Source organism: Trematomus bernacchii, unplaced genomic scaffold, assembly GCF_902827165.1.
Source record: "Trematomus bernacchii unplaced genomic scaffold, fTreBer1.1, whole genome shotgun sequence".
Taxonomy (NCBI): Eukaryota; Metazoa; Chordata; class Actinopteri; order Perciformes; family Nototheniidae; genus Trematomus; species Trematomus bernacchii.
The window spans coordinates 12,498,831-12,525,179 of NW_022987564.1; the positions used below are offsets into that span (position 1 = coordinate 12,498,831).

At 38.4% G+C, this 26,349-nt stretch overlaps 2 protein-coding genes across 4 annotated transcripts in view; both read right to left on the minus strand.

Annotated features, from left to right (window-relative positions):
• Positions 1-3,983: 3,983 nt before the first annotated feature.
• Positions 3,984-18,841, minus strand: cers2a (ceramide synthase 2a). Its single transcript, XM_034125273.1, has 11 exons — positions 18,443-18,841; positions 14,202-14,375; positions 13,965-14,082; positions 13,631-13,749; positions 9,113-9,170; positions 8,724-8,774; positions 8,445-8,537; positions 7,522-7,650; positions 6,849-6,955; positions 5,764-5,917; positions 3,984-5,675 (listed from the first exon to the last, which is right to left on the minus strand). The coding sequence occupies exons 2-11, from the start codon at positions 14,372-14,374 to the stop codon at positions 5,523-5,525; spliced, it is 1,155 nt and encodes a 384-aa protein (XP_033981164.1). The 5' UTR covers position 14,375; positions 18,443-18,841; the 3' UTR covers positions 3,984-5,522.
• A 2,430-nt stretch (positions 18,842-21,271) lies between these two features.
• Positions 21,272-26,349, minus strand: part of celf3a (cugbp, Elav-like family member 3a) — a 33,737-nt gene continuing 28,659 nt past the window's right edge. For 2 of the 3 annotated variants that reach the window (XM_034125272.1, XM_034125271.1), the window contains 3 exons: positions 25,150-25,293; positions 24,565-24,697; positions 21,272-22,160 (listed from right to left, as the gene is read on the minus strand). In XM_034125272.1, coding sequence (XP_033981163.1) covers positions 24,570-24,697; positions 25,150-25,293 — 272 coding nt within the window. In that variant the 3' untranslated portion in view covers positions 21,272-22,160; positions 24,565-24,569. Of the gene's footprint in view, positions 22,161-24,027; positions 24,128-24,564; positions 24,698-25,149; positions 25,294-26,349 lie in introns of all 3 variants that reach the window. The other variant, XR_004555405.1, reaches the window with a different exon arrangement.

The window sequence follows — 26,349 nt, forward strand, 5'->3', positions numbered from 1 at the left end:
TGCAGCATCAGCACTCTAGGAGAAGAACAGGCACATGTGCTCCGGAGATGATGGTGATGACTTGAAAGAAAAATATTGTCAGACCTTACAGCTTTTTATTGCAGACAGCACATAAAAACAGTGGTGGAATGTAACCAGTACTATACTTCTACCCCAATACATATCAGAGGTAAATATTGCACTTCTTATTCCACTTTACTTTTCAGATCACAAACTTTCAGATCACAAACTTTCAGATCACAAACTTTCAGATCACAAACCCTCCTAACCCTAAAATACATTAAAATCCTGTAGGATCAGCTGGAAAACAAATTTCCCAAAAAACTAAAAACATGGCTGTTTTTCTAAGAAAGGTTTACTTTGTGGTTTTCAGAGAACAGCATGCCACACACATATGATAATCATACAGAACATGATGCATCACTGCAGAATAAACTGCAACATGATATAAAAGAAGTGAACTAACCAGCCATGAACATCTACAGCAGTTAAAGATAACATGCAGCAGTAATATGTATCCAAAACATCATAATAGTAAAACACTGACAGGGAACATTTTACTGCACAATGAGTAGTATTACTTTTCATAATTTGGGCTCATTTTGCTGATAACACTTACATATATGTTAGAGTTTGAGTGCCATACTTTTACTTGTATTTTCACAGTGGGCCTTTTGTACATTTACTTCCTGTAAAATCACTATCACAACTTCTTGATAGCAAAGATTTTGTCTTCAGATATCTTGTTTTGTGAAAAGAACAGTCCATAGACATTTAGTCTACGTTAACTTCATAATACAGTGAAATGCTCAATATTGTAAAAGCTGACTAGACTATATATTTTAGCTTTTTTTGTTGATTTACTGTTAGATTAATCAAATAATCTTTTCAGCTCTTAACTTTTAATTTCGTGTGTTTTTGTATTGTTCCGAGATATTTACTTGCAAGTTTTGATAATCATTCTGCCCGTTTGTTATATTCAGGAGGGAAACAGCACAAAGCCTTTAAGCTCTCACCAAAACAGATAAGCTCTTGTTAGATTAGTTATAAAAACTTTATGGGAAGACAAAGTTATTACTTATATTGTTCGAACCTGTTTAAAGACAAAACATTACATAGTTTGAATCATTGTGAACACAGCAACACTTGATTTCAAAGAGAACTATATTATCAAATAACTCAAATAATTTTAAAGATATCATTTCTAACTTACCATTCTGTGTTGCCATCAGGTGTTTGTTGCTGCAGTCCCATCCAAATGTTTGAAAAGCTTCCATAGCATCCGTCTCCTTATGACTAAAGTTACATAAGACAGTCATCAGTTACCCGAGTCTTAACTGTCCCCCTCTCCTCGTGATCAACACAGGAAAAATGACCAGCCCAGGAATTAGCTTCCTGCATACACACATGCATACACTTGCACCTTGCGACCTCCCCCTGGCGTGTAAAGCCTTTATTAATACTTAAGCAGGAATTGAATAACGGTCTACACAGTTCACAAGTGAATCAAACACCCCACAGCTTTTGTTCTCCTGTCATGGCGACCTCCATGGCTGTCACCAATAATACTTCACACCACTATAACTCAAGCACCTGAGGCGACACTGAGCTTATTCATTACACACGGCTGAAAAGGCAACAGAGGAGGAAATTAAATGGGCAAGGAAAGACAAAGATTGAAAAAATAAGGAGTAAGACTGGACACAGAAGGGGGTGAGGGGGGTATGGGGGGGCGTGTGAAGGAAAGTCCAGACGCTGGAGAGGCAGAAACAGGAGATGCAATTAAAGTGCAGAGCCAGATGCGAGGGCATGGTGGAAATCGACCCTGCTGCTTTTAGATGGAGATTGTTACAGTGGGGCTGCCAGTGACCAGGACAGTGTGGAGGTAAAGTGATCCCACTACATATGCAATTAGCCAAGAAGGCCTTTAAGGCTGCAGCCAAAATGTTGTTTCCTCCACCGTAGGGGGAAAGCAGAAGAGAAAGACGGACGGTAAGAGAAGCTGATGAACACTCTCAAACTTTAAAGCTGATTGAAGACTAACTATTTTACTTCAAGGTGATTATAAATAAATTCTAGTCATGATTTGGCAACATTTTGCATCTCAAAAGCGTGCCAGATGGGTGCTGCTCAGTGTCACCACAACTCTGCTATCTGATATTGTAATAGTCTGATCTACACCAGCAGAACCAATGACTGACGGGTGGTGCTCGTGCCAATCTGCGTTTGCTCCATTTCCTCAGTGACCGATGTCTCCGAGCACAGTGTTTATGTTGGTGTCACCAGATTAATCAGCCTCTGAATTATACACTCGATCAGCTTTAGTCCCAAGAAAGAACAACACTGTCTAAATCACAAAATAGTTTAACCCTATACTTTACTTACCACACACAAGGATAATGTCTGATATTGCACAGACCATTACAGCAAATTATGAGCCTTCACTAGTTTATTTTGTTGAGGTGTGAATAGTCATAAGGTTTTATCAACCGTTTTATCAGTCAATCTCTAGTTTAGGTCGAGTCAAAAGCATAAATTAGACATTCGTGATTCATCATAAGTCACATTTCCTGCTACTTTATACTCTCCAAGATAATTACTGGGAGCTATTGTACTTTTTACTCCATTACATTAATTTGATAAATGAAGTTACTTTGAAGATTCTAATTCAGATTAATAACACTTTATCATGTAATATTGGTTAATATAAAGCTTCATCAGTCAATTAGGGAATTTCATAAGCACCCTCAAGTATATAAGGTTAAAACAGCCTTTTATCTGATGCAAGATTAAAGTGATGAACACATTAATGCATCAATAATAATTATTTAAAGTGGACCTATCATGCTATATTTGAATAATATAGTGTAGGGCCATACCTATATAAGGCATATTTATACTTTTTTTTTTTCAAAATACCAAACAGATCATGCATTTTGCTCAATTTGCACTTTTTTTATCCCTGTTTTAGCAAGGGCAGATTCAGTGAGAACAGCACCATCTACTGGCCCGGCATATGTACTACAGCGTCTCCAGCGCTTTCGAACGGCAATGGCCGTGGCTGTCTCCTCCTGATTGGTGGAGTTGGCCCAATAGCCGTAGCGCCACTGTCCTGACGTCAGGACAGTGTTCAAATCTGGATCAGTTTTTATCAGATCCGTTGCAGCCCCTTTTTTTAGAGATTTGGGTATGGAGGAAAATAGAGAGGGTTGTGTTTTCTGACACTTGGTGAGTTCCCTGGAACATCGGGGACACATATTCATGTATAAAAGACGTACAAAAGTGCATTTTGCATGATAGGTCCCCTTTAATATAATAACGTTTATTATGCTGAAAACAGGCTATTTCAAATACATTGTAATGCTAATATTGTTCTGTTTTTACTTATGTATATCTTTGAGTTTTTGCTTTTTTCTGTTGATTGGTAATTTCGTTCAGACAAAACAAGCGGAAGCTGAATTTGTTAGAGCAGAACTTGTTTCACTAGTTCCTGACATTTTAAAAGGCCTAACAATTACTTATTTAACAGAAAAACAACCAACAGATACATTGGTAATGAAATCACCAGTTGCAGCCCTCAAGGAGTTCAAGTAGTTGGCGTAGATTGCATCTCCTTCATTATTGAGGGAAATTAACACTTTCAGAGGATGCAATTAACAGTTGTTTTCATTATTTATTTATTATTTTCTCAGTTAATCAATTGGTTAGAAAAGAGCAGATCTCTATTTCCTATGGGGATCTTCTAAAACCATAGAATCTGGCCTTTAAATTACTTTTTTGTCTGTCAGGTTATTATCATCTACATTTTCTGTTGATCAACTAAAAACATGTAATCTTAAGAACCTTATGAGAAAAACAAGTCAAAGCCTCAGTTTACACGTGTGGTGTTAACCCGATATCAATATAATGAGAAAAAAATCCTTGGATGTAAGATGATCTTTTCAGATTCTGATGATGAAAATAGAAAAGTAAAAGACACAGAATAGTTATCCACAATTATCTTTATCATCATAGTCATTATGATCTTACATCTCAGCAGCACAACGCAGAATCACAAAGCTTCCTGTGGAAGCAGAGGTCTTCAGAGCGAGCTGCAGCTGATCGCTGAGCTGAGGCAGGTCGGTTAGAGGCCCAGAGGAACAGTTCGGAGTGTTGGTGTGACGGGGCACAAAGACAGCAGGAAGAAAGACAAACAGGACGGGATAACAACTCTTTTTACAATTAACACTTGAAATGATGAAGGCACTTGCAAAAGACAAGATAGTACAAAATGTAAACCATACTTTGGTGTTTCATTTTTACCTCTTTACTTAAGATTTCATTCAAGTTATTATTATTTTTTACAAAACAACTGATAAAGAGGAAGATTTTGGGTGGATGAAAATAAATATTAAACAACATTTAAATCATACACTAAAATGAAATCAGGTTTGAATTGAAATACTAACTACTCTCATGCTTGTTTACAAGACATTTAGTCAATGCTGATCTATAAGAGGGAACCATAAAGTGCATCTTTGGATGGATGGGAAAAACAACCCTGAATGGAAATGCTATCGACCACCTTCTCTCCATAAAGAATTCATAAACAGTTACTGATTGGTTTGGGTTACACTCAGACAAATTGCTCCCCAATTTAAACCGTCGACTGGACTGAAAACAAATAGTACAAAGCAAAATAAAATCATACAACTTAGAAAGATATTAAGCATTAACAAAACGAAACATTTAAAAAGATCTATGTGCGTTCTGCTTCCCAAACAAGGTGAAGCATTTAAGACAAACATCCACACAAGGCACATTTCAACACGTGGCAGATGTAGCACCGTCGAGCACTTTTTTCAGACTGTTAAAAAACATTATTTAGCTCCAATTATTTAGTTCTAAATTATTGGAACAAATACATATTTTAGAAAAACCAAAGTGACAAACTGGGAGCTGCAACTCACACACATTCATTACTAACAGATACCTCAGTAAAAAGACTTAAATCAGGTTAAGGTCCATAGAAAGACATCATTCACCTTTAGCGCTCCTCACAGTTTCACTGAATTCAGTGTGGTTATTTAGAGCAAAAAATCAGTCAGGTTTAAGGGTAGCAATACTTGGAAGAGTTTTGACTGACTGTGCAGGAAGGCAACGCTCGTCCTAACCACAGCATCTCCTCAAATCACTTCCAGGATCAAAACATAAAGCTACAAGCAGGCAGATGTGGCAACGAGGTCAACAGCACAACATCTTAGTAAAAAGCAAAAGAGCAGCGTGGAACGAGAAACACTCTGCTGCTTAGGTGCTAAGCAGATCAGTGTGCTTCCCCACCGCTCTCTCCGTTTAATTTATCGTAATCCACAGAGAGGTAAAATTGTCCACTTTGGACTACCAGGTATCCAGAAAGGAGGGTAAAGTGTGTGTGTGTGTGTGTGTGTGCTGCGGCCTGTTACCCATGTCAACATGCCACGCTCCCGTTCTTTGGCTTTCAGGTGAGGGCCCATTACAGCCTCATCTAATCGCTCACAGTCCCATCAGTCCTTCTTACTGTGGTTATTGTTGAGGGGCGTGTGGCCGTTCTGCGCGTGGCCGTTCTGCGCGTGGCCATTCTGAAGCTTTTCGTGACCGCCGTCTTCATCTTCCGACTCAGTCTCATCTTTATCGCTGCGTTCATCCTCAACAATGTGCTATAGGGTGAAACAAGACATAATATTTGGTCAGAGCTGGCTTGGAGGTGAAAGTGTTACGGGGGCAGTTGGATGTGGCGGTTCTTACATTGCCAGGTAGGAATTTAACGACCATGCGCAAGATGAGGATGGCCCAGAAGATGTGCAGAGCTTGCAGCACGAACATTAGCCCGTTGAAGAAGTAGAATCCGAGGAAGGGGCGGTAGAGGGTCAGCGGGTACACACACGTCGTGTGTATGATCCTGGATGAGGGGACAAAGGCAGAACAGAGAGTCCAGTCAGAGCCACCTACAGTCACCATCAAAAGCCCATTGAGAGGGGCCAGCACTGTACACAATGTGTCTGTTGTTGCATCTCCCTTTAATTGTTGCTCTACTGTTCAACAAACCCTTGACATTTCTGCAAATGAATCAGTGTGTTTCCCACATCCTGTAACTCGTATGCCAACGTTTTCAAAAGGCTGTGATTCATAGTTTTAAGGTTTTTATTTCCTTAATGAATTATTGTTTTTCTTTTGAGAGAGGTGGGTGATATGCAACAAGGGATGTTGTGGTATGAACTCTCCCACGTGTGGAGTGGAGGCTTGTTGTAGAATAACATGAATAGCATTATGATCTACAGTAGTTGAAGCAGAAACTGTTATATTAAAACAATGATGCTGCTGTCATTCGGCAGTTTATTTTTTAAATTGTCAGCCAACAAAAGGCTCACAAATGTATGGTTGATTTGAGAGACTTGGTAACCACTCAAAGAAGCTTGGCACTGTTATATGAGCAGACTTTACTTAAAGAGGAGTAAATGTTGCATTTGTTGAAAACTCTTTTCATACCCATTTAATGCTGTGTATGCGGGATTTATTCAAAATAAACTAGTGTCAAATGTTATCATTATTAATATTAGGATGTATTTACTGTAGGAGGAATTAGAAATCTTGGCAACCTTATTTTTTTATCACCTGAGCCAAGCATAAATAATATTTTTCCGAAAAAGGGCATTTCCATTTGCTTTTATTTGTAAATGCAAAATGGACCTATAAATACATACAAGCCTTGTTATGGCTTTAAAAAAGAAACCTACAGTAATAAAATGAGCAAAGTGTCAATGTTGCACATATTTCTCAGATGTTGAGTGACTCATTCAATTACAGTTAATATGAAGCAACATCGTCTTTACCAGAAGGGGAGGATTACGAGGCGGGTGAAGATGAAGACTGCAGCAAACGTGGTGAACATGATGTTGCAGGTGTTCCTCCAACCTGCATAGTTGAACATTTTGGCAGCCTGGCAACAAAAAAAACAGAGAGATCAGAGTTTCACCTTTTTCAGTTCTCTCCTCTGGTGGGCAAATGTTGCTGTACTTATGACTGATACTGCACTGTTGGAGGAGCCTGAGATTTTCCTCGTCCTAACTACACTGTAGCTATGTACGTATTACTAATAAAAGCCTTGAAGCATCTGTAATAAATTACTTTAAATTCCCTAATTTAACTTAATAAAAACACATTCAGATGGACTTCAATTTCAGTCATTTAATTTTGGTAACTAGCAAAGGTCTTCACCGATTTTACACAATTTCTTGTACTGTGTTGACCTATAATGGTTTAATATGTATTTATTTTAAGGGGAAGTTGATCATGAGACAGCTAAATATAAATCTAAAACTATGTGAAGACACATCTTAATAAACGGTTATTTGTGGTATTTGCAGTAAATGTTGATTCTTTAAGAGAAGAATTTCTCTGCACACCACTTATTTCAGATTATGAGTTTAGATCCATGTCCTATTAAAGTTGGTAGTATGTGAGATCTGTAAGAAGAAAAAAGAAACCAATAGCACGCTGTCATACCTCCATGAAAGAGTCGGAGGAATCATGCACTAACATGATCAAAGTCCCTGCCCGGATGTAGTTGACCAGCCAGGAGAAACTGATGAGGGAGATTGTGGCCACATGGTGAATGATCTGCTCCTTGAAATCCTACAGAGGAAAAAGTACCACAAGACAAATTCCAACACAGTTAGGTCACTTATTTATTGAGCTGTAAAGATTGGTCACTGATCAACTGTGTGTGTTTGATTGATGTTGGATTTACAAATGATTTATTTTCCACACACCAGATCGTATGGCTTTATACTTATAGAAATAATCTCATACACAGAAGCAAAAAAAGGAACTTAACAAAAAGTTACAAAATAAATCCCCACAGGCTGATTTCAACACAGGGGATCTCCGGGAACAGTCCGAAAAAACGGTTGCTTTTGGTTTTAAGAGATTAGTTCCTTGCTTTTGTGGCCAGGAGTTATAAAACAGGAGCTGGCACAGAGGCGGCAGGCTCAAAGGGCTGCGGTTTTTCACAAAAACATTTAAATCTGCAGACGAAAACGGTCAATCTTTGTCTCAGTGGTGTGATTTCCAACAGAGCTCCGGTCACACATTAACTCACAGGGCACCTCCTGATGCAACATCTCCCCCCCCCCCCTGCAGAGACACTCGAGTTTGTTGCTCACACACTTCACCAAACTGACAAAGGGTAATGGATGAGTTGAATGTGTGATGGCGTTCTGAATGCTGGCAGCTCCACTCGATACAGCGCATAAAGTCAGGATATCTTAATGGGGAAATCAATATCCAAACCTCAGAATATCCTACAGACACAAAAGGATCCTTCTCTTTTATTTCATCACTGAGTGATCTCTCCTGACGGAAGGTTTCTGAAGGGTTTTAAAGAGCACACATTGGGGATAACTGAGTTTAGGAAACAGCTCACTTACCTTGCGTTTGACATCCGATGCTATGCTGAAAACCAGCGAGAGGTAGAAGCCCAGTTCGATCATGTAGTACCAGTACTCTGAAGGCAACAGTGGCTGGAAGAAAAGAGGAAGAAAGAAAGAAGAAACATCGTCATCGACAATTTGATTAACGAGACAGCTTCTATACTTCTTATACTTTAAGCAGGCCACAGTGGAGTATAGATTTGTTTGAATTAAATGAAGATTTTCTGATGTAAACTTAAAGAAAGAGGGAATGTTAGGTTTATTATGCTGACGTACCATTTTCGGGAAGTCTTCCCACACCTGCTTCATATCATACAACCATGGTTTCTGAGGAGGGATGGATACTCAATATTAATGAGGGTTTAAGTGTCTTTACCAACACCACAAGCACTCTCAGGCACAAACACCAAACAAACAATATGACATCCAAAAAGGCTTCCACTAGAATTACAATGTCATTATTAAAATGTCCTACATTTATGTACTCTTATGAACATATAGCAAACAGATCCTGCTTTATTTTTACAAAGAAGAAACAAAGGTTGCTAGCACATTAACAATACACGTGTCCAGTGAGGATTAGATATCATGTTAGATTTCACAAAATGACAAATGTTCCCGTAATTGTAACAAACACTGTGAACACAATCTGACAGTGTACTCACGTCAATAAGGGCCGCCAGGCCAGCAAAGAAAGCAACAAGGTAAAAGGTAAATCTCCAACTGTAAGACAATGCACAGCAGTCTCAGAAATCACATTCAGTTACTTCCATTTACAGACAGCGGTACACAAACAAGGATCAAACAATGGCAGAGCTTTTGGCACTAAGGGACAAAGATGAGGGGAGAAAAGACCTTACTTTTTCAATTACAAGAAAAATGACAAACAGACTCAAACTCAATTTGTTTTAACTCCAATCACTAGCACCTAGGGATGGGTATCGTTAAGGTTTTAACGGTACTACTACTTTTATCGATTCGGTCTTTTAACGGTACTTTTATCGGTTCTTTTGGAGAAAAAAATAAGGTAAACTAACTAAACAAATTGTGAACAAAATGAACATTGCTTTTTAAATACATAATATTTCACATCAAAAGAAACAACAATGTTTTAACAAATCGTATTAAATAATCTGATGACAGAACTGTTAACAGAATAGCTGAAACTTTAACAAAATAAATAAGTCAGTTACCTCTAATCATTAACCCATGTTTGTATAATTTAGTTACTAGTGGATGGGGCTACAGAGCTACTAGAAAGACAGTCGAAAACGGTGCATTTCTCCGTCTGAATGTGGTGCACTTTTGCTAAATGTTTCGACAAATTGCTCGTGTTACCGCCCTTACATGCTAAACTCTTATTGCACTTTTGGTAACGAGCATTGTCCACCTCGAGACGGGTAAACTTTAACCACACCTCGGAGCACGTTCTCTCCGCCATCTCCTCCGCGTGTGTGCGTGTTGCTGCATGTAGCAGCTGCGTGTGTGTAAACTCCCCCGCCCCCTCGCAAGCAGGCGGGGGAGAGATCTCTCGTCTGGATTGGAAAGATCGAAAATACAAAAAATAATCATAGACGCATTTTGCAGTCTTTTTGCATATTAGAAACGGAGTTGGCGACCCTAAAACTGCAATATAATGTTTGTGTAGCAATAATACATATGACATATTTTTTACATGTCTCCAGTACCGATAAAAAGACCGATAACATCGGAGCTTAACGGTACCACGGTCTTTAATAATTCAGCCCCGGGGCCCGTTTAATACCGGGGCTCGGTACCCATCCCTACTAGCACCTGTGTCACTGGAGTTCAATGAAATAAACTGATACATTATTAGCTTGCACATTGTACGGCTCCAAGGTCCACTTATTTATTATACCTAGGTGATAACACGAGCAGAACACTCAATGAGACCCTGATACTGCACATTGACATTGTTAGAACATGTCACGTAAATGCCTATAATCAGTGGCGGCTGGTGGAAAATATTTTAGGTGGGGCTGTGGAAATGGTGATCAAACAATACTAGGGGGCATTTTTTTGAGAAAAGACCCCCTAAATTATGACTTCTGGTGATGTTAGAGGGGGGGGGGGGGGGGGGGGGGGGGGAGGACAATTTGAGGCTTAAAAATATGACTCCTCCATAACTTCAGTGTGGTTAGCTATGAATCTTCCAAAACTTCCTTGTCCTGGACATAGTTTCTACAGCATAAACTGTGCTAACAAGCTGAGATTCCACAGATTCTAGACATATAAGTATCATCACTGAGCGATCAGAACTCGCGACAGGGGAAGCAAATACAGACATCACACGACGTAGCTTTAGGTAGAAAAACACGGAGATATGCTCACCTTTTGCAGAATAACAATTCTGATCAAAAACGAGAAAAACGCAGCTGAAGGTTAATCCAATGTGTCTGTCACAAATGATTGATGATCCATAATTCAATTTTTATGTCAAAAACTGAGTTTTCATTAGCTGCTAATGGTAGCTTCCAGAGTGTATGACAGCTTCCTGTTTTGTCTCCTTGGATACGAGTCCAAACAACTCACAGACTGCACCGGGCGCTCACGTAGGAGCCCTGTGACCATCAGATTTGACGACGCTGATTGGCTGAAATTATGTTTCGGCGGCATAGTTTAAAGATAGCAACAGTTGGCTTCTGCTGCACTTGCTGCACTCTCGTCTGGGCGCTGTGCATAGCGCCCAGACGAGAGGGAGTAATGATACACGGGCAAGGCCAGGCAGGAAACATGTGACTTATCAGTAACTTTAGACACCGTAACACAATTTTAAACGAGATTTTATTGTAGATTATACATTTTACTGATACCAATTATATAATATTTACCTTGTTTATTAAAAATAAAAATAAAAATAAAAAATATATTTTTTAAATATATATATATATATATATATTTATTTTTTATTTTTAATGTGGGAAGAGGGGGGGCGGCGCCCCTAGCGCCCCTATGGGCCGGCCGCCACTGCCTATAATCATTAATGCTTTCTATAAATCTCTTGTGTTGACTGGTTTTCTGGTTCTGTTTTCATCCAGTTTCCTGTGGCTAAATTGTGTTTAAATCATATTCATCTAAAAATAAAATCTATCCACGTATATTTTTGTCTGGCCTTGTGAGGCACTTTTATTTTAAAAGTGCTGTATAACTGAAATAAACGTGCGAGAAAAAAGAAAATTAAACTTGATATTGGATCCCTGCAAGTTTCCTGTTTATTTCATATTCTGCTTATATTTGACACAGCACCTATCCTCTTTGGTTCTGATATGTGTGCATACTCCCACTTGTATATCATTTGAGTTGGAACCTCAAAACGTAATCGCATTGGATGAAATAATGCCTCTTGACAGCTGATTTAGAAACACCTGGATCCATATGTTTTTCAGCATTTTCTGCTATCCTCCTATCCTGGTTTTGCAAAATCATTGTGTGGGTGTGGCGTGTCAGGGTTTAACCCTCCTGTTATCCTCAGATGTACTTTACACCCTTTATCCTTTATAAACTCAAGACAATGATCCTATTCCAAATTTTAACCAAAATGTATATCACTGGTGCTTTAGGTATCTTAGTTGACTACCCAAATAACCATTTAAATAAAACATGACCCCAACCTTCCCCCCCACAGACCCCTTTATACATCCAGAATTCCTATTATGTGACTATCGAAAAATATAAAAATCACCATAAAATCTCACTGATTGAAATAAAATGTTAAAGTAAGATATTTTTGATGTTGTTGAAGGAGGACCAATAACTAAAGCAGAGGGTAGTTTTGTTTTTACAATGATATATTTGCATGTAATAGCCACCTCAATATCATCCTACACAATCAACACAAATATGTGTTTTATACTACTAAAACAGCCTGGGGTCAAATTGACCCCAAGGAACACCGATGCGTGCAAGTGCGTACAGGACATTTAAAAAAGATTTTCATGTTCATTTTATGTTTACCCATTAGTCCTCGCTAAATTAGGAAAAGTCATGAAATACTAAGCAAAACAAATAATGTGAACCATTTTTTTTGATACGTTAAACATTGAATGGGGTAAAATTGACCCCAAGGATAACAGGAGGGTTAAAGACAAAACACTGATGATTAAAGTGGACCTATCATGCTATATTTGAAAAATATATTGTAGGGCCATACCTATACAAAACATGCCTATGAAGTTTTTTGCTTAAAATACCAAACAGTTCACCCATTGTAGCCATGCCTCATACTGCTCAAACCCCTCTTTTGCAGCCCTGTTAGAGAAACGCGGATTTTGGGTCCTTAGCTTGAAAAAAAAAAAAAAAAAAGAGGAGGCGGAGCTAATGCCTGATCAGAATTCTACCGGAGATAAAGTTAAATTCTGCTGTGATAAAACACCATCCTGTTCTAAACCACATCAAAGATTATTTCTGAAACAGTATGGAGCTCAAATGCTTTTTCTCTTGTGGGTTTACAAGGTGAGTTCCTTTTTTTATTTCCTGCTTTTTAAACACATGTGCTCTCCAGTACAGGTTAGCTCTGAGTGTTAGCGAGGCTTGCTAATGTAAACAAAGACGAGATTACGTCCAAAACACGTCAGGCATTGTTTCTTATAGCAATTTTCTGTGGGTCCGCCGCCGATTTGACGTCAGATCGGCAGCAAATCTGTATCCGCTAGTTGTACCCCTGTTTTTAAAAGATTTGGGTACGGAGGAAAAGAGAAAGGGTTTTATTTTCTGACGCTGCGCGAGTTCCCCGATGCACCGGGGACACATATTTATGTATAAAAGACATCACAAAGTGCATTTTGCATGATAGGTCCCCTTTAAATAACTATCATGTAGTTTTGTTGCTTTCTATGCTGTTACTCATCTCCGGACCCCTGAGATCTAACATGCGAGGCCCTTCAAAGAGTCCAGTGCTTGTCAAAGCAGGTCATGAACTCTGCAATATCCTGTTTGAACTGAAAACACACTAAATAGCAGAAGTAAAGCACTATGAAGACACTAATTCCTTGTAACTTTAGTGCAAAGGATCCTAATTTCCAACCTAAATAAATCATGAAACAAAATGGATAGAAAATGATGTCTTACACTTACCTTTAATTCAAAACAGGCTTTTAAAAACAGACTGATGAGAAGGAAGGGCAGAAAAAAGGTTGAGTTTGATGATTTAGAGGTGTAGCTACCTTGCTTCGCGAAACTTTTTGAGCTTGCAGGGTCGTTCCTGGTTTCTCCGCCTCCTGAACCACCTCTGGACCTGTCGCACTGAACAGCCCGACTGTTTACTTAAAACCTCTATGGAGCTCTGAAAACAAAGCATGACAAGGAAATAAGAACACCGTCTCTAATGCATGGGGTTATGAAATAAAAACTGGTTACACAAGGCTCAGGTGTGAAGATATATGATATTTATATCCTGTTGTCATTCTCCATTTACACCTCAAACATCTTGGAATTTGGTAATCAGGCTCAAGCTGTGCTGTTGCCAGAGGACACACAACATGTTTCCAGGAAGATTACCTGTGTGGGATTCTTTGATGTGCTGCAGAAGTAGGGCTCCAGGACGGGATTTGGAGAAGCACGAACACGCTTCTTGTCAGTTACTCCTAAAATGGAGGCGAGAGGAGTTGCTACAGTCCTGGTGAGAGGAAAACAGAGCTTACTCATCATCTCACATTATCAGAAAGAGATATGTAAATCAGACAGGCAAATGACACCATGAGAAGACATAAATAGGCACCGCCGGAGATGACTCACCTCTCAAATATCTGTCTGATGACCAGGAAGCACAGAGCGATGGGTATAGTCGCCCAGAGGTCCTGAGTTTTAGGGTAAACTTTGCCATCGTGGTCCGTGAGGTCAGCCCAACCGTAACCTTCAGGAAACCAAATCCAGTCGGCCCATATCTGCTCCCTCAGCCGAGACAACATCCTAAAGTTTTACACAAAGAGAGAAAAGGATTCTTGTTTTTTTTTTGTATCATGTGGAAGGAAATTAAGACCGGTAATAAAATGGAGGTTTTGTCTTCTTGATGATCTTCATTTAGATTTTTTTTATTCAATAAATATGGAGACTCTCTCAGCTGTGACCATATCCTGAGAGGAAGGAAAGGAAACCGAGAGTGCTGAGAGGAACGAGTATTGATTCAAAGTGATTAATCTCACTGCATCTGCAACAGGCGCCATATCTGGCCACTTCCTGTTTCAGATGAAGAGAAATGATCAAGGGCTGATTTTGCTTTCTGCACACAATCTATGGAATCAGAAAACCTATGAGAATCCATTTGGAGCTCTTACATAGACTGCAGTTGGCACCGATCCTCGAGAAACTATTTCTGCAGCTGCATGACATTATTTACCCAGACACATGTCTGAAATCACTCCTCCTCTGCTCCCCTTCTGAAGAACGCTTTATAGTTTACTATTCAGCATTAAAGAGAACTTTACAAAACAAAAAGAACACCTAAGAGTTGTTTCATTTATTTGTCCCACATTCTGTACCTGAATTGGGAAAAAGAAGATTACACAATTAAATTAAACACACCATGCGCTTATAATCTCTTGAGCAAGATATCTCCTGATACAACCTACCTATTTAGTGATTATCTATGACCTGTTTAAACAAAACAGGACTAAACAACTGTGCCATTTTATGATACAGATTTTAAATATGTATACATTAATCTTGATGTTAACTACAGAAGGCTTATTCGTCTAGACCCTTTCAACAAGAAGGCAATAACAGTGCTTTACACAAGACATAAAAAAGATAATAAGACTAAATGTATTACACAAACAAGGCAATAAAAGGCGCGGAGGAGACATTAGTATAATGAGGTGAATAAAATGTAAGATAAAGATGTTTGATCCAGTTATATGGAGCATGAACACAGAATGCTTCTTCTCTCAAGTATATTAGCAGTGAGTAGCTTTAAATCTGGTGAGGGAAATCAGCCGACCTTCTCCAGACGTCCTCAGAGGTCTCAATCTGTACTTTGGGTGTTTTTCTAATTAGCAAACGTTATCATTTAGTTCAAAGCCCCTCAGTGCTTGAGTGCAGCCTCACAGACATTAATGCTGCTTTGTTATTAGAGTGCAGAAACAGCAAAAGCTTCTGAAGCTGAATGACCTGAGGTGACATGAGTGTCGTTATCATAGATTGTTTGTCCACAATAGAACTTTTACAATGTGGGATCATCTGATATTAAATCTAATCATCAGATTACATCATATTACTGCTCTACCTATGTTTCTGGAGTCATCTTCCTGAGGCTAATCATTTAAGGAGGGACATTCAGGTTGTCACATTTTTCCTGCCAGATCCCTTAATAAAGGCGGTGTGTGTGGCTGGACTTTGACCCGTTTAAAAGCTCAGAATGAATGCACAGTAACTCAAGCAGGCTGCCTTTGTTAGCAGAGGAGTTTCACTTCAACAGGATCTCGTCACCTTTAAACAACAGCAGTGAAATAACGCATCCCTTATTTTAGAGTTTATCAGTGTGGGCCTGTCCCCTCTCATGTCATCCTTCAACTCTGACAACACTTTTTTTACTCTACCAAACTGTCACTGAGATACACCTGGTGTAAATACTACTTCAAACATACCAGATACTAGTTTAGAGTCTGCCTGCGTGTGTAGGATTCCCTCAAGAGTTAACTGGCAGAGGAAGATCAATAGCTGGGAGAATAACAGGTTGCAACTGCTGCGGGCCAAAGTAAACTTGCATTTCATTTTGTAAACCAAGATGTGTTTACGTATCAGCCAGACAGTATGAAATGTCAACAAGTAAGACCAGCAGATTCTCGACTCCATTTATGCTTTTCCGAATTAAACCAGCATGTGCTTACGGTGTGTGAATATTTTTCACTTTTTATTTTATTACAAGCAGCTGTGCTCTGGCATTACAGTATAATCTACTACAGTATCATCAATTGCCACGAAGCTAGAGAATTCACATACACATCTCCTCTGATCCATGTGATTAGTATAATGTTTTTTCTTTAGTTTGGTATTACACTTCTAGTAAGTTGATTGAGACCAATTTAAAAGTCCCCATTATGCTTCCTTACGCAGCAGATGTTTGTTACACAGAATGCTTTTAGAAGCAGTCATTGTGAATTGTTTGAAAAAAGGGCAGGCACTTTAGAAAAAAAAATACTTTGCATCTGATTGGAAGAACCACCTGTCAATCAAACCATTTTTGTCTGAATCATCTTTTCTACTGTCAAAATGATTGCGGATTTTACGAGTATTCAGTGGCTGTGCAATGTGACTAGTATGGGTCAAGCTCCAAAACACACCGGATCCTACACTTCCCATAAATCAACTCAATAGTATCTTTTATATAGGGCCCCTTCTGCATCCTAAATGCTTTTTTATAAACTTGACACCCCCCAAGTTTCCTGTTATTAGGTACTACGAGTAATTTTGAGCATGAGGTGATGTTATTGTTGTGACAATACCACTTCATTTGAATACAGGTGGTGGTAATTCCCCAAGATATCCAAAAATGAACCAGCGAACCGGATTTTGGATTAGACGCGGATGTAAACAATGCAAGTTTCTTAATGTTCAAAAAATGCCTCAAAAATAAGAATGACTTCAGAAAGCTCTTTGAAGACATTAGAAAACAGTACAAAAAGCTTTCTCCTGATGAGGAGTTAACTGAACTGCGTGTGTAAAAATCGGGGGAACGCCCCTTTAAAAAAGGGATTTGTATGGGTTTTTTTCTTGAATAAAAACCTAAGAGGACAGAGGCTGTTTGACAATGTTTTAGCTGTAAATTCCTTGGAGAATTAGCAGATAAGACTGATTTGAATTGCCTTAGGGACACAATAGACTGACTCATATCAAATAACTCAAACAATGTGAGACAGTCAACGTCCCTCTGTGTGAAGTAGAGCTGGAGGCCTCTGTATTCAGGGCTTTCAACTTCAGGGCGGTTGCCTCACTCTCTAAACAACCGACCTGAGGAGAAAAGACTGGCAAGATCCTTATCCTCTATAAACTCCTTAAAAAATGAAAATTAAGTGTTTTCACAAGGTTTGTTGTATGATTCCAAATGTATCTGTTGGGTAACTTAATAAAATATATTTCTATACAAAACAATTCTCTGAAGTTTTATATTATCTTACATTGTTTTATTTAACTTTTTCATGTTTAACTCCTTTTTCTCTAATGTTTTTTAATTTTTGCATTTTTAATTATTGTTTGTCTTGCAATTTTATTCCCTCATGTCCTTAGTAACTTTGTCAGTAAGTGTTATTATTTAAAGTTGAGCAGCTTGTGTCAGTGGCACAGCTCTCTACGCTGTTTGCGTAAACCCTCGCAGGGAGTGGCAGGGTGAGCTGCACGCATGGCGCAAGCGGGGAGTCTCCCGGACATAGCGGGACGGACAACCTGATGGAGCTCTGCTCAAGTTTACCTACACGTATCTAGCTTACTCAAATGTTATACTTTCTACAGACCGTCACATGTAATCTTCACTTTCTTTCACCCGTGTAATAAGAGAAGGCAAGGGAGACTATTCTAAGTGACAGTTTACGTTAGAAAACTTTTCCTGCGCATTCATGATTCACACCACAAACGAGATTAATGACGTTTAAAAGAAACTCTGTATTTCGTCAGGTGTATACTTTGTGCTTTGTTGTTTAGCATTGGAGGCTTTTACGACCTTCTGTTATCAGACTGTTCCTAAACAAACATCCCCGACAAGCGGAGGCCTGTTAGCTAAACTTTGATAGGAGAAGGTCCCTTTAACGGCTGAATCCGTGAGGGCTTCAGGTAACGGAAGAGCCTAAAGTTTAATGCGAATACTCCGAACAAACTTCAAATAAAACCTCCCCGGGTGGATGAATCTCCTGATTCTGTCTCAAAGATAGCAACCCACTGTGTGCCTATCAGAAGTCTTTGGTTTGGAGCTTTAAAGTAGCCTGTATCGAGTTTTATAACTTCAACTGTCCATAAGGAAATGTTAGCTAACGGTGCCGCTAACTTACCTCTCCGGTTGTATCAGGCAGGTAATGAGTCTTAAAATGTCTCCTCTCTACCGCAGCTGCTGCACGTCCTCTGGTCCTGTTGTAGCGAGAGGATTTCATGTAGATCTCGCCATCAAAAATTACTTGTTTGGTCTTTGATGAGCTTCAATCCGCCTTTTTTTTTTTACCTCTCCCTCTAACCTGAGATTTGCCACATTCTCCTAAAAAAAAAAAAACTGTGTCGCACTTTCTGCCCAAAACTCTTGTCTTGTGGTCGTGATTTTTAAGGTGGTCGAACGATGACCAAAATGTTTATCTTTTCACTTTTGCGTCAGATAAAAGTAGTATGGTGAGCTCAGGCTTGTTTTCCGTTTAGCCGGGTACTTTCATTGGTGAGTTATAGTGGATATTATGGTAGTATGTCAGGAGCGGGTGGAGGGGGAGGGGGGGATGCTGGCTATTTAAAGTGACGTGAGCCTTTGCTCTGTATGAGGAGTGGCTAGTGCCACTGACAACGGTAGAAGAAGTACTCAGATCCTGTACTTAGGTAAAAGTAGAACTACCAGAGTGTTGGGATACCCTGTTACAAGTAAAAGTCCTGCTGTTATTTAAGTGTTGATTCAATTTCACATCATTAATTCAAATCTGTGAAGTAACTAAAGGTATTAAATGAATGTTGTGGAGTAAAAGTACACTATTTACCTTTTGTATTGGGGTAGAAGTACAAAGCAGCAAAAAATACTCCAGTAAAGTAGTCTACTAGTAGGCCTACCTCAAAATGGTACTTTAGTACAGTCAGTGGATGTACTGTAGCTACCCCACTGATAACCGATCAGGTTAAGGAAGTTGAAAGCACATTTTACACAATATACATCAAACTAATCTATATTTCTCCCAAGACAAAACAAAATCTAATCGTTGCAATGCAGGGATGCATATATTTAAAATTGAATGCATTAGGATACTTTTTGGACTGGAAAGACCATAGCCTATTGTGTAAAATTAATCATATTATCAAAATCGAGAGTTAAAAATGTACATACATTAAGGCAAAAATAATAATGACCCCAATTTCACTGAATTTGTATCTAAAAATATATTAGGATTTGTAAACTTTTAAACACAAAGGTTTAAAAAAGTATACATTTTATGGTGAACCCTTCAAAGAATAATGTGTGCTTTTTAAAATATTTGTATATTATTGTGGTTTATTTACAAAAATGGGCATGTTCTCCAGTTGATAGAGTAAAGTATTTAGTATACATATCAAGTCATAATGTTGTATGGTGTTCATATCTTTGCAGATAGTACTTAAAAGTGTGGCTCTTGCTGGTAGAATCAGACTTTCACTTCATGTTGCAACCTAAACGCCCTTTAATCCATACATTTATGTTAGTGTCACCACATGATTAACTCAAGTACAGCATGGGTGCTGAAATAATTCATTGAAATACACCAAATAAATTAGATTAAGTGTGAATTATCTGTGAGCTATTCCTTATTAGACTAGTTTAAAACCTCTTGGGTTCTAACTGTAGTTTTCTCTTTGTTAAGGCAAGTTGAAACAGGCAAGGCACTCTTACCCACGGCTCAAGTTGGGCCAAGTACAATTTTTTTCAGATTTTACAGCCCTCTGGATAGGAGCTGTTGATGTCAAAACAAGCATGTGCTTTTTTTAGGACTCCAGCCCAGACCAAATTAACATTCATTTACATGGACTAATTAATTACTGCTTTCAACAAAGGCAAAAAACGACTTGCCCATCAGAATAGATGCAAAATAAAAAAATTTCATAAATCAGAATTGATTCAAGGCTGCGGCAGGCTTGTGCTGTGTGCACGTGCAGCTTTTACAACTTTATTCAGCCCGCTCTACATATTGCTCTTCTTTTTTTCATCCACACCTTTATGATGTCTTAAAGGTCGATTTCCACGTGATGGACTTTGCATCATTAAATACAAATACACACGTGGCATTTTCCAACCATTGTGTAGTAACCTTTTTTCCCTTCTTATTGCACACATGTACTTTGTTGTGTGGTGATATACAAAGAGTGTCTTACCCACACATTAATGCGTTCCTAAAACTGTCAGATTATGTACTTACTAAGTATTAGTTACTAATATTTCACATTATAACTTATAGTATCCTCAAGTTAAAGTCTTTTTGCAGGAGGGTTTCTCCTTAGATTGCAGCTACAAGGTAAACAGAACAGATGTTATCCCTCATTCTGCTGTCTGTTAGTGGCACTAATCACAGCTCATACACCCAGGCATGCCGGAGGAGGCCAAGGCGTGTTTGGACTCATCTGACCGAACCCAAAAAGCTGTGGCAGTCGTCCTCACTGCATACCCCAGCTGTGGTTACACACACACACCTCAGCCTTTTCCATCCTCTTCTTACCTGACCTAGATATGTATGCATGTCATTAATAAATCATGGCTGACGTGGGATTATCAATGACCTAACATGACTGTGCAATTATAATGGACACTGTCTACAGGCTTGCATTTACAGATTACTTGTATGAATGAATTCAAATGCAGCAACAATAAAAACACTACAATATATTTTTTATTTCCTTCCTGTAAAGCGTTAGTTAAATTCAGTCCAACACTAGAGGCCAGATGTTCTTTGAAACTTTCCTCAATTCTTCTTCAGGCCTATAGAGAGCAGCACACTCCCCTGGATATCTCATTACTGATCTAACACTGATACAACCTTAGTCTATTCTGTCGTATTTTCAAGCAAAATAAACAAAAGAATACATTTTTTAATCATTACACCCAGAAGAGATGCCAACTTTTGGTAAATAACACGTCGAGAAGCAGACAGTTAAGCAGACGCACATTTTTTTTCTTCTAAATTGTACTTTATTTTCTTTTAAAGACATATGTTTTAAAACAGCGATTGTAGAGAATAAATAAAGAAACATTATGTTTTTTTTTTTTACTTCCATAGGTACATTTATGTAATTAAAAACTCTATAATAAGTGTGTTCATTGTCTTGAAGACCACAGGAATCCTCTTTTTTTTTCTTAAATTAAAAAAGAAATTGTCACATCTCCACCCATCCAACCTCATCAAATTGATTACCAAATAAATTAAACGTAAAAAATCAAGATAGAAAAATTCCCAGCCATTCCTTCCGCTTTGATAATTTGAAAAGTAGTGGCAGCAGAGAATCTTAACTTGTGAAGTCTTTAAACTCCATTTTTAAATCAAGGTATATACAGTGAGGAAATCCAAATCTCTTCCTGTGTAATCTCCCCCTTGTTTTTTTTTAAATTTACGTATAAATAATAAAACTAACTCTACATAACAATATTACCAATGGTAATCATACAGAATAGTATTTTCTTTTGCCTCCGACTGTAGACTGGCCTTCTGTTAACGCCATGGACCACAAATCACACTATACAGTAGAACCCTGTTCAGAAGAATAACATCATGATATGCTTTTTCTTAACATGTAGATCTTGTTGCCGACAATAGAGTATGTACATAATATAATTGAATCCAGCTGTGGAATGATAGGAAATCTGGAGCACTTCTGATATTGAGGATGCGGTTTCTGTAGATTTATTCTGTCGCCGATATTACTGCTGTTGTTTTTGTAAGCGCATACACGTGATACTGCTTTCGTGAAGTGTTGCTCCTGTGCTATACGGTTGGTCAAACAACCAAAAAAGGCTGGGACATCCCAAGTGGTTTTCTTGATTGAACTCTTAGGTTTTACCTGCAGGTAAAGAGGAAGAGAAGAGAGAAAAGAAGAAGAAAAAGAAGAGAATTAGAAAACAAAAATCTCACAAATCATCATCGAACACACACCCACACACATGTAGGACTTTGGAAGTGGAGTGGTGTCTGCAATACACACTGCTTGCACTGATGTCTCAGGGGAGTGTCAGTAATCAACTAGTGTCCATGCAACTCTAATAGTCACACTGCTGCAAGTGTATGCACGTTCTTAGAAAGTAGTTTGTCATCTCTTTTGGCAGGCAAATTAATTCAGAACATGCATAGTAGGAATTCTGGTGGGGATGACTATAACGCTCCATTGTTTTTACGAAAACTGTTGGGAAAAGTTGTTACATTTAGTCGAATGATATTCAGAACCATGGTCTATCACTAAACTGCAGTTTCTCACAGAGGATAGTTAAATCCAATCATCCAGCATTTAATTATTTGTGCGAACAGGGCATCTGCAACTAAAGAAATGTCAGAGCAGTAAATGTGAATTCCTGTCCTTTATTATTATTGACTACATTTAAAAACTCTTAACAAGCATTCATTACAAACCCTCAAACTTTGTTCAAACTTGCCTTATTTACTCTACATTTTATTTCTGATTCGAGATACGGGGTACCATTTCCAAAGATATTAACGTGGCAGAGTATATGAACAAACAAATAATAGGAAATCTAGGCTATTCTTATCAGGCACATAATGCAGCCATTACAAATAATAACACATATAGCTTGTATAAAACGTCCATATTTGTAAAGGGGTATTGATTTGTTGTGACAGAGTTGTAAAGAAATTAGAGTTAGTTTAGAAATGTTATATACCAGAAGCAGAATAATAGAAATAATCTGCTAGGATTTATTTTTGTATTATTCAGGCTTTCATTTCAGTTTACATTTTCAAACTTGGTCATTGACCTGCAGATACCCTGTGATTAACAACATTTTATGTGCTAAGTCAAAAATGTTTTATGTATATTTGAATACCATGAGGTCTTATTTGTGTTATGTATGTTAGCTCTTATAACGTTTATTAATATTATAATGTTTTTGGAAACCCAGAATTCCTACAGAGGAATGCAGTTCCTCAGCCAGCAGCACGTGTCACAGGAACCAAACAGCTTTACCCAAAACCTTCTAAAGTAGGGTTAGTGTCTCTGTGGTACAACACACACACACTGCACACACACACCCACACACACAGCCACTTACACATGAACAATTTTCCACATCTAATCAATACAAAATACTCACACAAATATAAATGCACGCACCTTCTTGTTGCTTAACATACACGCACAAATACCATGTGGTAAACCATTTACAGGGGCACGATCAGTACATTTCCAGTCTCACGAAACCAAACAAAGTTCAGGCACAAAGTCACTTGGAATTGAGTTACAACCAAACAAAAACCCCACACTCACCGAAAACTACCACACCAACCAACTAAACAAAGGGAATGTGTAAGAATGATAATCATGACAGACAAAAAGTCAACTAATCAGAAAACAAAAGAAAGGAAATCAATTGTATGTATCCATATTTGATGGACAGCAGGTTGATTTAGCTCTTAGCATTGAAGCTTTTAGAAAAAAAAAACTGCATGTCATGATCATCAGTTGCTTACAGATGCTGAGGTAAAGTGACAGTTATTGATCAGTGTTTGCAAGGAATAAAACCAGGACAAAATAATAAGAGGAAACTCACAACGCACCAAACACAGTTCATGGTCGCCACAGTAACCCGCCATGCAGTTTGAGCATGGTGAATCAAGGCAACGGCCCAAAATAAAAATTGCTAATGGCAACCATCACAGGCAATATCGCCACAGCAACCAACACAGGCCAATTAACTTACAACGCAGTGAGAAGGAAGAGGGGGGGAGGTTTTAGCGGTTGCTATGCAACCGTAGCCATAGCGACGCACGTCTCCACGATATATGTATGGACAGGACAGTCTTGAGAGTGGTGTGATGGTTTTGTTCAGGAAAAATGGCATATGGCACAGCACAAAAACAATAAATGAAAAGTAAAAACAAAAAATTAATGACGAACAGTAGTTGGCATTTAACCCTGCGACAGAACACTGGTTAGGCAAAAACATTTGAACCCAAGTAAAAAAATCAGCTCCTCAATCAAAGTGTCCTTCTACATGCTGAGCAACAAAAGAAGCAGACGCTTTTACACAATGTATTTCAAACTGATGAGAGCTGCCGCCTCATTAAAGTTAATCTACTGTAGGGTTATTGACTTCTTCATTTCCACATGAAAGACAGCCGTTTAAGAGCTGAGCCCCCCAATTACATCCACTCTGTCTCTTTAACTTCCACACACATTTCAGCTGTCTGTCAATCCCTCCCCGTCGCCTCAAGTGTGTCAATAGACAATAACTCACCTCCTTCAGTAAGGCCTGTTGGCATCCTTGGGCCTCTTCAGCTGCACCTTCAGTCTCTTCATGCCGATCTGGAAGCCGTTCATGGCCTGGATGGCAGTCTGGGCGCTGGAGGGGTTGTCAAAACTTACAAAACCTGAAGAGGAAGAATGAAAGAATGAAACGTCTATCAATAGCATCATTTATCAAACAAAGTAAAAATATCAAACAGTTGTAAATGACTCAAATGATTACATGAAAAGGATGACTACATCTAAATGTTGTTTTGACTTGGTTTATGTGATTGATTGATTGATATATAATGGAATAGGGGTAAGACTAGATAAGCATGTTGCATCTTACTACTCCATTTTGGACATGAAATGTAATTTATTTTTCCTATAAATTCTTGAAAACCTGTTGTATATGTTCACCGTTATATATGGTTTTGTTGTTCTGCTTTTTAAATATACATTTGTTTGTTTTAATGCTCAAACTAAGTACATTTAATTCAATTAAATGGGGAAAAAGCTAATATGACATTTACTGTATGGTGAAACTGGTCTTTAAAAGTCTCTAAAATCCACAACAGCCATCACATTGACTCACCAAAGCATTTACTCTGGTTGGTGGCGCGGTCCACAAAGACCTTTGCAGAGATGACGTTTCCGAAGGGCAGGAACATCTGCAGGATCTCAGAGTCGGTGAACTCCTGCGGCAGGTGGTAGATGAAGATGTTGCATCCCTCTGGACCTGGACACAAATAGAGACGAGACGACACAGAGATGACAAGGTTAGGCGATCAGTGTGGATCAGTTATAGTTACAGTTATTGTTAGTGGTACAGTCCTAGACTCCTGTGTCTGATTTATGCTTATATTTGTTATGTTAATTGTTTATGTCTCTTTTATTCAGTATAACACATATATGTATTGTTTCTCATCTTTGTCAAATTTCATTTATTGACTTTATCATTTATTTTTGTTTGAATAATAAGGGTTAGGTTTAAAAAAAAAAAAAAAAAATCTCTTTTATATCATATGAATGGAAATGATATGTTTTCTTGCTGATAGTCAGATTGATATCACTATCTTGTCTATGTAGTTCATAAACATGAACGTGTGTGTGGTTTGTGGTAAATGGGCTGAAACATTGAAAACCACAGGACTGTTCCTCTAAGACAGTGGTTCCCAACCTGGGGGGCGCGCCAAAGATCGCAGGGGGTGTGCCAGGCCTCAGATGATTTGAGGCCAAATATCATATTTAGACTTTTTTTTTTACATATAATTGTAACGCAATACATGATTGTCGCTAAAAGCCTTGTCTCTACATTACAATAAAATATAAAAAATAATTGATTAATTAATTTTAATAAAAATTAAAGTTAGTAGCTAATAAAGGCATAAAAAGACAGAAATGTATAATTCTTTCTTGAATAGAAATGTTTCTTCTGCCCGTAAAGTGTCCAAACCAGGCTTGTCTGGATAAGCGCATTTTTAAAACATAGTCATTGTCCATGCCGGTTTCAGATTATTTGTCACAGTTGCTCCGATCAGATCGGTCTCCTCCATTTTGTAGATTATTTACGACTTTTGAATCCACATAAACACATCGGCAAAATCCGGCTTACTTTGAGCATGTGTTTTAAACAGTTTAATCCCTTTGTGAATTGTTTCCACTTGCGCCGTCCTTTAATTTCTTCATACAGCGGGAATCCAAATGAATTAACCCTGAGTCCAATAACCATCAAAGTCACTCCAATAGTTACGCTTTCATCCTCCTTTAACAAAATACTTCACATTCATCCAGT